This window comes from Protobothrops mucrosquamatus, unplaced genomic scaffold, assembly GCF_001527695.2.
Source record: "Protobothrops mucrosquamatus isolate PMUCROS unplaced genomic scaffold, P.Mucros_1.0 scaffold45, whole genome shotgun sequence".
NCBI classification, from domain to species: Eukaryota; Metazoa; Chordata; class Lepidosauria; order Squamata; family Viperidae; genus Protobothrops; species Protobothrops mucrosquamatus.
Genome location: NW_015386427.1, coordinates 718,719 through 732,557, shown reverse-complemented (window position 1 = coordinate 732,557; position 13,839 = coordinate 718,719). Strand labels below are relative to the sequence as shown.

At 37.9% G+C, this 13,839-nt stretch overlaps 2 protein-coding genes across 2 annotated transcripts in view; both read left to right on the top strand.

Annotated features, from left to right (window-relative positions):
- Positions 1-13,839, top strand: part of LOC107283629 (LIM zinc-binding domain-containing Nebulette) — a 193,098-nt gene that overhangs the window by 130,412 nt on the left and 48,847 nt on the right. The gene's annotated exons all lie outside the window — the stretch shown is intronic.
- LOC107283628 (nebulette) overlaps positions 1-13,839 on the top strand; it is a 35,046-nt gene that overhangs the window by 16,730 nt on the left and 4,477 nt on the right. Inside the window, exons 6-9 of the mRNA XM_015811555.1 lie at positions 47-148; positions 1,844-1,951; positions 2,280-2,387; positions 8,139-8,243. Coding sequence (XP_015667041.1) covers positions 47-148; positions 1,844-1,951; positions 2,280-2,387; positions 8,139-8,243 — 423 coding nt within the window. The remainder of the gene's footprint in view (positions 1-46; positions 149-1,843; positions 1,952-2,279; positions 2,388-8,138; positions 8,244-13,839) is intronic.

Sequence of the window (13,839 nt, the reverse complement as noted above, 5' to 3'; positions counted from 1 at the left end):
AGTTAAATGATGACTAGTATTAATATATCTACATTTTGTTTTGAAGGCTGAATATACAAAAGGAAAACAAGAAATGAGCAAAGAGCCAACTGTACTTGGAAGACCAGACTTTAACCATGCTCAGAAAGTATCCAAGTTGTTAAGTCAAGTAAGGTTTTGATGGATTTTTTGTTCAGCAGAAATATATTTTTCCCAACCATAAAATCAATGTTTTAAGTTGTAATTTTAAAAAAATGCATGAAAAATAAGGCCTCAGTAACTTTTTAAAATTTTGTTGTGAAAAAAATGCATTTAACTGACACTATTGAGAAACAATAGCAGCAGCTCACAAACAGATAATAAATCTCAGTTTTGTTACAGAAAGTGATCTGATTACAATATTTTTATGTGCTCCACATAGTATGTGGCATGCTGGGTTGTGTTTATGGTGCTGAATTTTGTTATTGCAAATATTTTAAAAAAATTGTATTGAAAACAGGGAATAATTTCAGTAGAGATGAAAGCTCAATACGTCCATTAACCTAAAAAGAATGACTTGACTTTATATCATGATATATGACACCAAATAATACTAATCCAATATGAAGGATTCTTCAAATCAGAAAATTGGCATAAAATAATATTTTATAATTAAACTCAAGACGGTTTTCTGGAAAGGCAAACTAAATTCATTAAGTCAAAACATCTCAGGGGTATCAGGTTGCTTGTAGCTGACATAATTCTCTAGATCTCTAGATTTTTTTTCTCAGAGAAAAAGCAGTGTGATGGAGGGGGGGGGTTGAAAAAAATATAATTAAAAGTGGTGACTATGGGACAGATATTTGATTGCTTAAATGTTATGCACAGTTACTATTTTTTACTGAATCTTGATCAGCCAGAAATCTTGGCCCAAATTTAGTAAAATGACAAACTGATTATATCCTGTAGTACAGGGGTGTCAAACTGGCGGCCCATGGGCCAGGTACATTATGCGCAGGCCACGTCCACCTGGCTTTGCAAAGGCAAAAAACGTAATGATGCTTCATGATACATCACGTGATGCAATCGAATTTGACAGCCATGCTGTAGTAGATAGATTATACTTAGGACAATTAGCAATAAGTTAGCTCAGTTCTCATCTTGTAAATTGACAATTAAACAAATTAAACAGATAGTTCCAATTTGAAAACTGCAGATAATTATTTGTTTTGAATTCAATAATAGGGGTATTAATACATTTAAGATGCTTATTGCCAATCAAGTTTTTAAACAATCTGAATTACTGTAACAGCAACAATATATTCAATTAAAACATAATTTGATTTCATAGTTCAGACCAGACACTTTAGCAGCTTCTGAACCTTGCAAATTATTATCAGCACTGAAGTATGTTTCTGATTCAACAACAGTTTCTTTCATAGACATCTTGGGTAACATATAAAATTGTCAATGTCATTATACTGAAAGTGAAAAATAATGGAGGCGACATTTAAAAATCCACATATGTTTGTTTTAGGCTTAAATATGTGAAAGTGATTTGAATTCTGTACTAGGAATTTGGAATTTATCATTATATGAAGAACTACATATTTATCATGAATGGGACATTTTAAAAATATTATTCTTTTATAGTGTCACCCCTGATATACATGTCCCCTTTCTTTGTAAGTAGAACAAGCTTTTTAGTGATATAACACAAAAAATGATCAATATTATTCTATGTAATCAAAGTTTAACACGACTCATTTTTCCTTTTGATACCCTTTTATTCCTTTCAGTATGCTAAAGTAATATAAACAAAATAATAATAAATATCTGAATTCTTCAGAAATATATTATTTATAGTGATATATTTATTTCTTAGGTTAAATATAAAGAACAGCATATTAAAGAAATGAAGAATAATTGCTTTAATCCTCTTGAAAGTGCTTTTTTCAAGCAAGCTCAACTGGCTTCTGTATTGGCAAGTGATGTAAGTGGATTTTTTTTTTTTTTGGAACATTTCACTACATTTCTTGCAGTGAATACTGTAGGGAGTTCCTCGGTTTGCATTTAAAATTCCCTAGAATAATTTCCTTAAATTTTAATTGGAAACGTCTAGTCCATGTTAAATGTTTTATTTTGCTCCTAGATGGAATGTTTTCTGATTACATTTTGACACTCTACAGTAAAGGAGTGCCACCTTATGGCCACTATAAATATGAAATACATTCTGATTTTTTTGCAAGGAAATTGGAAATGTCTTATTTCTGTTCTGCCTTTTGGTACTTTCACCAAAGAAACTTGTTTCCTTTTTAAAGGTAAAATACAAAAAAGAAAGTCTGGACAGTCTTCATGAACCAACATCTGCATTTCCAAACCTATTACAATTAGAGCATGCATTGAATGCCAGCAAGATCCATAGTAATGTAAGCTGAACTTTTTGTAGTTATTTTGGTAAATGGCAGGATAGCTAAATTTCCAAGAAAGTTATTATTTCAAGCTACTTCTTCCTCTCAAGAAATACATTTGTTCTGCTCATTGGATTTTTATTTCTATAGCTTGAACCAGAATCAGCTGTTGGAAGACCTTTTTTTGTGACCTCTGAGCAATACATGGTTCTTTCAAACATTTTGTCAGTGTTGGAATATTGTAAACTAGCCTTCTTAATGCAGACATTTTCCAGAAGGGAAAATTCTTAGATGTAAGAATATTCAGTTAGCATGCCATTTATAAGAATTCTGGGAGTTGAAATCCACATTTTGAGGGAGTACCAGTTTGGGGAAGGCTGTTGTAAGCACTGGTTGAGAAGCTACCTCTAATGAACATCTGGTGGCATTTCCACACCACTACAATTTCTACTTGATTTCTCCAAATTAAAAGGAAACTAAAGCAGCTTAAAGAAACTTGTCTGTTTTCTTCAGAGGTGTTGAAGTTGACTTCAGAGATGCTGGTCTTGAAATGCTGATTGAATACAGTAATGAGTCAATCAATGTTCCTGCTAATTGAACAATGTCTTGTCTTTAGATATAACTAATATTAAAACAAGAGCAACATAGATTCCCACATCCCATCAAGACAAAAGAAATAAATTACCAGGCCTAATTTCCCCCTACACAATGCATACATTTGTGTGGTGATCTGTAATAAATAAATGCAGGTCTCACCAGTGGAGAAGCTTCCTTGCCTCAAGGCCATCATTTCTTTTGCATTTCAAAGCATGTTGTAAGTGCTTTTGCAGTAGCTGTAACTGTGATTGCATTAACTGAGGTGGCCGGAGTGAGGAAGAGACAGAGCTACATTCCATACAATGAATACAAATGCTAGAAATAAGATAATGAAATTTATATTATAATGAAGGGGGAGACTAAATTATTGTTTTGAATCCAGCAAAGAGGTTGCGACAAAGTTTCCCTAAGAAGGAAAACAATCTATGCAAATTTTTTGCCATAGTAATTCAAATTCTGATAATTCAATTTCAAATAAACCAGCATAAATTTAGTAATAAACTCACTCAGTTCCCCAATATAACCAGCTACGTGATATCAAACAGAAGCTACCATTAATGTAAAGATTTTAGTCTAAATAATTGAAAAATCATCAGTGATGTGTTCATATGTGTATTTATATGTGCTAGGACTGTACAAACTTCAAAAAGACTGGCTTTCTCATTTTAAATGTCCATAATTATTGGTTGAGGACAATTGCAGCAGCAGAGTCATTTGTTGGAATTGTTTGTAGTATTTTGAAGATCTAGCAAAACAGAAATGGGCAAATCTTAGGCCAGTGATGGCAAACCTTTTAGAGACAGAGTGCCCAAACTGCAACCCAAAACCCACTTATGTATCGTTGGGTGCTGGATGGGCATGGCCCATTGGGTGGGTGTGGCCCTTTGGGTGGGCATGGCCAATTGGGTGGGCATGGCTTCAGTGGTAATGGCAGACTGGCCAGGACTAAAAAGTTCAATCAATTAATTCCAACTTTGCGAGATTTTTTTTTCCCGTGAGAAGTTGAAATTGATTGATTGATTAAACCTTTTTTTTTGCACACAGTGGCGGAGGCCTAAAGCGAAAAGGTTTTCTAAAACCCAGCTGAAGGCCTAGGACTGGGGCGACAGTGCGCGTGCCCACAGAGAGGGCTCTGCGTGCCACCTGTGACACGCGTGCCATAGGTTCGCCACCACGGTCTTAGCCTATGATCAGTCTGTGAAATATTTTTTTTCTTGGTTCCACAGCTCCCCAATGTTGTGTTATGTAAGAGCAGTGATAAGTTGCCAAATTTATAATTGCTTGCCAATTTTCAGTTGGGAGGGGTGATAGGGAAAGTTAAGGTAGCTAAATAGATTTAATATTTAAAAAGTTGTAAGTTATATCTATACCTCCAAGAGAGGGGAAAACTACAAAAATATCAATCTTGCCCCCTTTAATGCTGTGATCACATCCTTGTCTAATCTTAGTGTAGCCCTCAGCCACTCAAAAGTTACTTTTTAATGTCCTAAAACAGGGCTTGTCAACCGGTGATACGTGTACCACTTGTGGTACGCGACCACCTGGCTGGTGGTACGCAGCATTGCCTTCCTCCCCCCATGGCGTCGCCTTCCTCCCCCCTGCTCCGCTCCTTCACACCTCACTTGTTTGTGGAAAATATGCTGGTTGGCAGCAGCCTGCACAAACTTTACCGAATGTGCCCTGCAGGAGGAGCTTGAAGAGCGCAGGCGCAGAGCAAGGCCCCCCCCCTCCACAGGGACTCATTGTGCAGCAACTGGTTTGACTTCTTGTGCTCTTAGATCAGCGAAGGGGAGGCCGCCGCAGCGCCAAACTCCTGCGCCCGTCAGCTGGCAACCCCCAAACATGCGCTTGTCAGCTGGGAGATCTGGGCGCTGGCGCCAGCTACCAGTCTCCTTTGCCACCCCACACGTCGTCCTTGACCCCTCCCCCAGCCCATTCATGTCGAGCCCACCGGGGCTTGACAGGGAGAGAGGGAGGGAAGGAGGAAGGGACTCCTCCTCCTCTCTAAGGTTCAAAGCATGATCAGCTTCCCAAGGGCGCCACAATCCCAATTCATGTGTTTCTGCCGTACCTCCTCAGCGCTCCTGGGAATGGGGCGGGCGGAAGAAAGCTTGGCTAGGCTAGGCAAAGAAAAGCCACAGAGCTGCGAGCTCAGATCGCAGGCAGGCCGGGGAAGGGGGTGAAGAAGAGGAAGGGGATTGGGAGAGAGGAAACGCCAAGCTTGTCCTCGCCTCTCCCAAGAACCTCCTGCACCACCTCACAGGAATACCTGGTTTCAGATTTACGCTGCAAAAGTTTTTCTTGCGCAGAAGAGAGAGGAAAAACAATTGCGGAACACTCGGCAATCCCTTGCAAGGCACCATGTACCTTGGTGCTTATTTCCTAATGCCTTCCCCTCGTGTTTTCTGCTCCACCCAGAATTCGCCTCCCTTCCACTCTCCTTACGCAGCCATCTGTGGTCTTAATACAGCCCTAAGTTTGTCTCGCTTTCAACACCCCCTAAAATTCTTCATTCAGGCAGGCTTCCAGAGTTCGGCTGGCAGGATGCAGGTAACCCCTCCCCCTGTCCTGCCACCTCCCATGGCACTGCGCTGCTCTGCGTCCCGCACCTCCCTGTCTCAAGCCTCCATGGCACAGAACTGCTGGCGTTATGCTTGGGTGGAAGACTTTTTCTTTTACAGATGGGGCGGGTGGGTCTGACATTCGCGCGCAGGCAGGACCCTGCCCGCTGAGCCGCCGCTTCCCCATCGCCCTCCACGCCAGCCGGCTCCGTCGCCAGACCTCCCAGCTGACAGACGCAGGTCCGGGGGTCGCCAGCTGACGGGCGCAGGAGTTCGGTGCTGCGGCAGCCTCCCTTTTGCCCTCCGCACCGGCCAAAGCGTTGCCTGACGTTCCAGCTGATGTGCGCAGGTCTGGGGGTTGCCAACTGATGGGCGCAGGAGGTAGGCGCCGCGGCGGCATCCCAGCCGCCTGCTTCTTCGGCTGGAGCAGTTGCAAGGGCTTGCATGGTCCCCAAGGGCCGCTGACACGCTCCCCGCTGCCGGTACCATGCAAGCCCTGGCAACTGCTCCAGCTGAAGAAGCAGGCAGCTGGGAGGCCACTGCGGCACCTACCTCCTGCGCCCATCAGCTGGCAAGCCCTGGACCTGCACCCATCAGCTGGAACATCAGGCAATGCTTTGGCCGGTGCGGAGGGCGAAGGAGAGGCTGCCGCAGTGCCAAACTCCTGCACCCTCAGATGGCGACCCCCGGACCTGCGCCTGTCAGCTGGGAGGTCTGGCAACAGAGCCGGCTGGCATGGAGGGCGATGGGGAAGCGTTGGCTCGGCGGGCAGGGTCCTGCCTGCCCGCGAATGTCGGGGCCCCCGCCCCATCTGTAAAAGAAAAAGTCTTCCGCCCAAGCATAACCTTTAAGGATTTTAAGGATCTTTGAGAGGGAGAGAGAAATAGAGAGAGGGAGAGAAAGAGGGAAAGAGAAAGAGAGAGAGGGAGAGAGAGAAAGAGAGAGGGAGAGAGAGAAAGAGGAGAGGGAGAAAGGGAGAGAGAAAGAGGGAGACAGAGGGAGAGAGAGAGAGAAAGAATGAGGGAGAGGGAGAGAGAAAGAGGGAGAGAGAAAGGGAGACAGGGAGAGAGAAAAAGAAAGGGAGACAGGGAGAGAAAGGGAGAGAGAAAGAGAGAGGGAGGGAGAAAGAAAGAGAGGGAGAGAGAGAAAGAAAAAAGGAGAGAGATTAAATTAGTAACATGGCTGTTCAGTGAATCTGGTTTCCCCACTAACTTTGCTTGTCACATGGTTGCAAAAGGTGATCACATGACCCTGGAACAATGTGACTATCATAAATAAGAATCGGTTGCCAAGCATCCGAATGTAAATCACATGACCCTGGGGATGCTGCAGTGGTCATAAGTGTGAAAAATGGTCATAAGTCACTTTTTCCAGTGCCATTGTAACTTTGAACAGTCACCAAGCAAACTGTTGTAAGTTGAGGACTAGGTACTTTATCACTTTTTTCCTTTTTTTTTTGTCATCAAGCTTTTGACACCTTGCTGGGTGACTGGTGGTACTCGAATGTTGCCATATTCTAAAAGTGGTACAATCGGTGAAAAGGTTGAAAAGCCCTGTCCTAAAACACAGTTCTTTATTATTTATTTATTTACATACATGCATGCATGCATACATACATACATACATACATACATACATACATACATATATCCCACCTTTATTACTTTTGCAAATAACTCAATGTGGCAAACATATCCATATTCCCTCCTTTTTTTCTCCACAAGAATAACTTTGTGAGCTTTGGTTGGGCTGAGAGAGTGACTCACCCAAATCACCCAGCTGGTTTTCATGGCTAAGGTGGGACTCTCCTGCTTTCTAGCCTGTTGCCTTAATCGCTAGACCAAACTAGCATCTTGTATCATGCAAAATGTAATTCTTCAATTTAATAGAGATCTGTCAATGGAGATATTTGGGGCAATATTTTGATTCTGTTTTGTTGAATGATATGGGCTTCAGAATGCTTAGCAAGTCTCAACATCTGCTTTGCTTTTCTAGACTTGTTATATCCATTATGAAGGTGTTAAATTCTAATAGGTCACTGAAGACAGATATTGGTTCCTACAGTTCAGAAAACACTAATATTTAAATACATAGAAGTTGCTACTGACATAGAGTGGGGTCTTGAAGGATTGCATGTGACCTTCCATATTGACAGGAGCTTTTCAAGCTTCTACCTTGCCCAATAGTCAAAAGATATTTTGGAGCTCTGTTGTCTCAAATAGGAAAGAATACTACAATAATTTCTATTACAAAACCCCTGGATCACACCTGATGTTCAGTGTATTCAGTATCAATATCAGTATTCAATATCAGTATTCAGAATACTGTTATTGAGTAATTGAAACACCAATTTTCAGTGACACAATTCTCACAGAACTGCCTCAAAGATCCCTCCCCCTATAGTTCTCATATGCATTTAAGTAATCATTGTACAAACAACTGACAGTTGCAGACTCCTCCTTTGTCAAAAAAGAGATCTCTCTCCTTTCTAGGGCATCATAACTTGGTGAGATATATATGTATAAAGTCCCTACCCTAATGTACCCAAAGATATACTGGCTCTAAATTCAAAATATACTTTGAAATTTAAAGATATATTTACTTTTTTCAGTATGAATATAAGAAAGTATTTGAGAAAACTAAGGGACTCTATCATTTTGAAGTGGATACTGCTGAACAGCTGCACCACAAAGAAAACGCAGTCCTGCAAAGTCAGGTATGCCCACATACTCTATAAACTTAGAAGTGCATACTTAATATATTAACACTTATATTGTTGGATTGTATAAAATGAAGGGTGAAAGATATTGAACACACATAAAAGAAAGGAAATATATTTCCTCCTTTTTTCCCTTGTTTGGTGCTTTTGTAGTCCAAAGTTCCATCTGTTATTGCATTAAAGTCTCCCATTATACAAAGATTTTGATAGTTTAAATCTAATATTTTTTATATTGTTTTTGGTGAAATTGTTCTTGTTTATCAGTTGGTGCATATATTGCTAACATCAGTATCTGTTTTTGATCCATCATTATTTCCACCATTAATATTCTCCCCTCTTCATCTGCGTAGATTTGTTTGGGGTCCAACGTTTCTTTAATGTATAAAGCTATTCCTCTTTTCTTTTGAAGTGCTAATGCAAAGTAAAGTTTACCAATTTTCGCTTGTTCTAACAACTTATAATGTTGTCTCTTAATGTGTGTTTGTTGATGACAAATTATATCCATTTTTAATTTTTGTAATTGTGTAAAGATTTTTCTCCTTTTTAAAGGATAATTTAGTCCATTTATATTTATTGACAAAATCCCACTCTCCTCCATCTCTTTCAATTATATCTAGGTCTTAATCTTCTAGTCGATTTTATCTGTCTCTGATTTCTTGGTCTTGCTCCTTCTTCTGTATGTGTGTTTTTAATTTCTTCCTCCTCTCTTGGTTTGACTGCTCCTTCTACTGCCATTTTTTAGTGTTTTTTTGTTTCTCTCTTTGTACTGGATTCAGGGTCACCTCTTTCCAAAAATGCTCTATGGTTGTCGAAGAATTCCATTGCTTTAAGTGGCGTATCCAGTCTATATCTTTTCGTATCCCAGTATATTAAAATCTCTTCTGGAATCAGCCATCTGAAATTCACTCCTTTTTCAATTAATTTCCTAGTTAGAAACTGGTATTCTCTTTGGGCTTCTCTTATTCTCCTAGGAATTTGTTTGAGGACTACAATTTCTTTTTCTTTGTATTTCAAAGGTTTGTCTCGTACGCTTCTCAAAATCTCGTCTCTTGTAGATCTTTTAAGAAATCTAACATGTACTTCTCTGGGGACTTTATTTCTTCTAGCATAGTTTGAGTTCACTCGATAGATCTGGTCTAACTCTCCTTCCATTTGCTGTTTCCCAGTTCCTAATGCGTTTGCCAATAATTCAGTTATCAAACCTAGGAGATCCTTTTCTTTATCTTCCATTATATTTTGAAATCTTAAAAAGTATGAGGCTCTTTCCATCTCCATCCCAGCTATCGAGTCTTCTAGTTCTTCATTTATTTGGATCAACTTCTGATTTTCATCTTTTAAAACTTCTAGTTTCTGGTCAACCTCAGTTGATTTATCTTCTATTTTTTGAACTTTATTGATTATCTGTGATCATCTGTTTAAAATTTTCAAATTGAGAATCTATATTGTTAATTTTTTTATTCATTTTATCAAAATCACTTTTCAACTCCTCATAGTTTCTCAATGTGACCACCATGTGAGTAGCGATTGCCTCTTGAATTGCTTGTAGAATCGGTTGAATGGCCTTTTGGAAGGTATTAGCCTTTTCTTGTTGAAGCATTGTATCAATTGATCTCTGATAGACTGGACTTGCAGAAGCCGAAGAGGGAGCAGAAGATCCTTTTTTTAAAACTTTAAATAAGTTAGGAGCGCTCATCTTTATCTTTAAATCATACGTTGTAATCCACCAAGTAAGTCAAAATTTATAATCCAATAGGCGCCTAACAAATAGGAGAGATAAACAATAAAAATAGTAAATGGTAAAAAATAGCAAAAGGGAAAAAAGAAAAAATAGAAAAAAAGAAAAAAATACCAAAATTTGTAATCCAAAGTATTCTGTTTGGAGGGATTTCTTGTTATTCACTCTTTCAAAACAGCTTGTAAAGATTCCAGGTCAAGCTGTATTTGTAATCCAGGGAAGTCCGATGACTTCAAACACAGTTTTTATTTATAATTGTAATCCATCCTGTAAGACAGGGCAATCCAAAAAGAGTCTTTCTTTTCCAGCCACAATCTTCAGGACTTTAAATTCCAAGGACACCAAAATGTTTAAACTATAAGCTATGTCTGGGCATACAGCCAAGTTTTACTCCAATCAGAGCAACTCAGGAAAATAAAGACAAAAAGAAAAGCAAGGCTGCATGTAGTTCTCAGTTTTGCCACTAGATGTCATTAGATTCCATTACCACCATACTTTTAAAAAGTTTAAGAACTTAAAAACCCAGTGGTTTCCAAACAAGAAATAAACAAAAAAAGATTTATAAAACCAAAAGTTTTCCAAGTTATCCTTCTTTTATGCTTCAGTCCTCTTCATAATATTGTTATAAGTCAGTTTTAATTTCCCCAAAGCTTGGGGATTTCTTGCTTTTGAATACTGTTTCCCAGAACCGGTATTTCCACTTGTAGAGAGATAAGGAAAGTAATCAGCTGTTTTGCCTTCCGCTTTAAATTTCGTTGTCTCTGACGATCAGCTGCGTCTGGCAAACTGATGGGTGTGGTCAGCCTTTCTTCCTGCCAGTCCCGAGGGCTCCTTTGGATCAAGCGGGCCAGCTACCGCTGGCCTTCAATCTGCAATTTTTCACCTTTTGGCCAGCCGCCTCTACGGGGTGACTTTCGGTCCTATTGGACTCACCAGCTGGTAGAAATCAGGCTTGAGGAAGGGGGATTCATTCCCCAGTGCCCATCTTGCAGGGACATCACCGGAAACTCTAAAGCATTTTTAAAAATGACAGAACTCTGTATCCAAGATATATGGAGAGAAAAAAATCCAAAGAAATTACAATATACATTTTACTCAAATAAACATAAATCATAGTCTAGAATTGATATGATATGGACATCTTTGGAACTTAATACGATGATACAAGAAATTGAGATAGAAACTAATGTTTGGGCAGATCATAACTCAATAAAGATGACTTGGAGAGGAACTAAGAAAAAATTAAGATGGTCCTTGAATAAATCTATATTGAAAGAAAAATAATTTTTACAACTAGCGACAAAGGAAATGGATTTTTTCTTCAAAATAAATAAGAAAGAAGAAACATCACTTCAAAATGTGTGGGATATGGCCAAAGCATATTTCAGAGGGTTGGCTATAACTTATATCACTAAAAAGAATAAAGAAAAGAAACAACAACAGTTAAAGTTGAAGGAAGAATTCAGAAAGTTAGAATCAGAATTACAAATAGATCCACAAAAGAAAATACTTAAGAAACAAATGGAGATAATAAAACATAAATTAAATTTAGCCGAGATGGAAATAATGGCTCAACAGATTAAAAGGGCTAAAACAGAATTTCTTTGAAAATGCCAACAAGCCAGGGAGATGGTTAGCATATAGACTGAAAAAAGAAAAAGAGAAAAAATTGATAAACAAGCTGCAAGATCCAAAAGGTGAATTACAGTTTCAAAATGATACAATTAAAAAAATTATTAAAGATTATTATGAGATACTTTATAAGAGAGAGGAAATTCCACAAGAAAAAAATAAAGCAGTACTTAAAAAAAGCAGACTTACCAAAAATTCCAGAGAACATTTGAAACATATTAAATGGAAAAATATCAATGATGGAGATTATAGAAGCTATAAAAAGGCAAAAAAAGGGTAAGACTCCTGGCCTATATGGATTACCTGCAGAGTTTTATAAATCACTACAAGATGTATTAAGTCCGATCCTGAAAGAACTGTAATGAAATTCTCCTGGAGGCTAAAATATCAAATACATGGACTGAAGCCAACATTACTTTAATACCCAAAAGAAGACTCTGATTTAATACAAATAAAAAATTATAGACCAATATCACTATTAAATGTAGATTACAAAATCTTTGCCTCAATAATGGCAGAAAGACTAAAGAAATTTTTGATCGAATTTATTCATACAGACCAAAATGGTTTCCTACCTAAAAGACAGATAAAAAATAATTTAAAAATGATTCCTGATGTGTTAGAGTACTATGAAATTCATTCAGGGAAACAGATGGCTTTAATATTCCTTGATGCACAGAAAGCGTTTGACAATGTAAACTGGCAATTTATGTTTCAGCAATTTGCAGAAATGGACTTTGGAAAAAACTTTATAAATGTAATTAAAACAATTTACTGTAAACAAACAGCCAAAATAATTGTAAATGGAGATCTTACAGAAAACTTCAATATTAAAAAGGGCACAGACAGGGATGCCCACTATCTCCATTACTATTTATACTAACATTGAAAGTACTGAATAGAAACATTAGACAAGATATAGAAATTAAAGGACTGGAGATAAAAGATGAAAAATATAAACTACAAGCATTTGCAGATGATTTGGTTTTCATATTGGAAGATCCATTGGAAACAAGCACCAAACCTCTGGAGAAAATAGAAAAATTTGAGAAGTGGCAGGGTTGACAATAAACAGAGAAAAGACTAATGTGCTAACAAAGAATCTAACAGAAAAACAAAAAAATCAACAAAAAAACAAATCTTCAAATAGTTAAAAGAGTTAAATATTTGGGAATTTATCTAACAGCAAGATGTGTAACAATAAAAGAAGATAACTATGTAAGACTGCTAAAACAAATAAAATTGGATTTGGAAAAGTGGAAAAACTTCCGACTGTCGATGTTGGGGAGAATAGCAACAGTGAAAATGAATATACTCTTTTTATTTCAAAAGATTCCTGTAAGGCTGGGAAAAGCCTTTTTTGATTAACTGAATACAATAATATTGAAATTTATCTGGCAAGTAAAAAAAGCTAGAATTAGAATGAAAAAGCTACAAGAAGCGAAAGAAAGTGGAGGATTTGGACCGCTGGACTGGAGGTTATACTACCAAGCAACTATTTTAACATGGCTTAAAGAATGGATAATGCTTAGAGACAAAAGACTATTGTACCTAGAGGGGCATGACCTACAAATTGGTTGGCATGCCTTTTTGTGGTATGGGAAGAATAAAATACATAGATACCTTCAAAATGCACTTCTTTCAGAATGGGAAAAAATAAAATAAAAAATGTATATTAAGATACCTGAATGGCTTTCAACAATGGAAGTTTTTGCTTACCCAAATTTAATTGACTACGATAAAGTTGTGACTTATAAAGATATTTTGGACAATGAAGGAAAATTGAAAGACAGACAAGATTTACAGAACAAGGTATTGATCTAGCATGGTGGCCATATCTGCAAATTCAAACGAGATATGAAAAAGATGTTAAAACATGGGATTTTATAAAGAACAGACAGAATTTGATCAGATAACTGCTAAAAACAGATGAAAAATGATTAAGAAACTATAGATTTCTGTTAAACTTAAAGATGGAGGAAGAACAAGTAAAAGAAATAATGATAACATGGGCAAAGAATATAATATATTTATTTATTTATTATTTAAATTTATATACCGCCCTATCTCCCTTACGGGACTCAGGGCGGTGAACAGGCAATAATAAAAATCACAATAAATATTGAATAAAAAGCCTGCTCTAAAATACCCCATATAAAACCCCTAGCAAAGCCCAATCAAAACTACGCCAGGCCGGCCACATGGAATAGATGGGTTTTCAAGGCT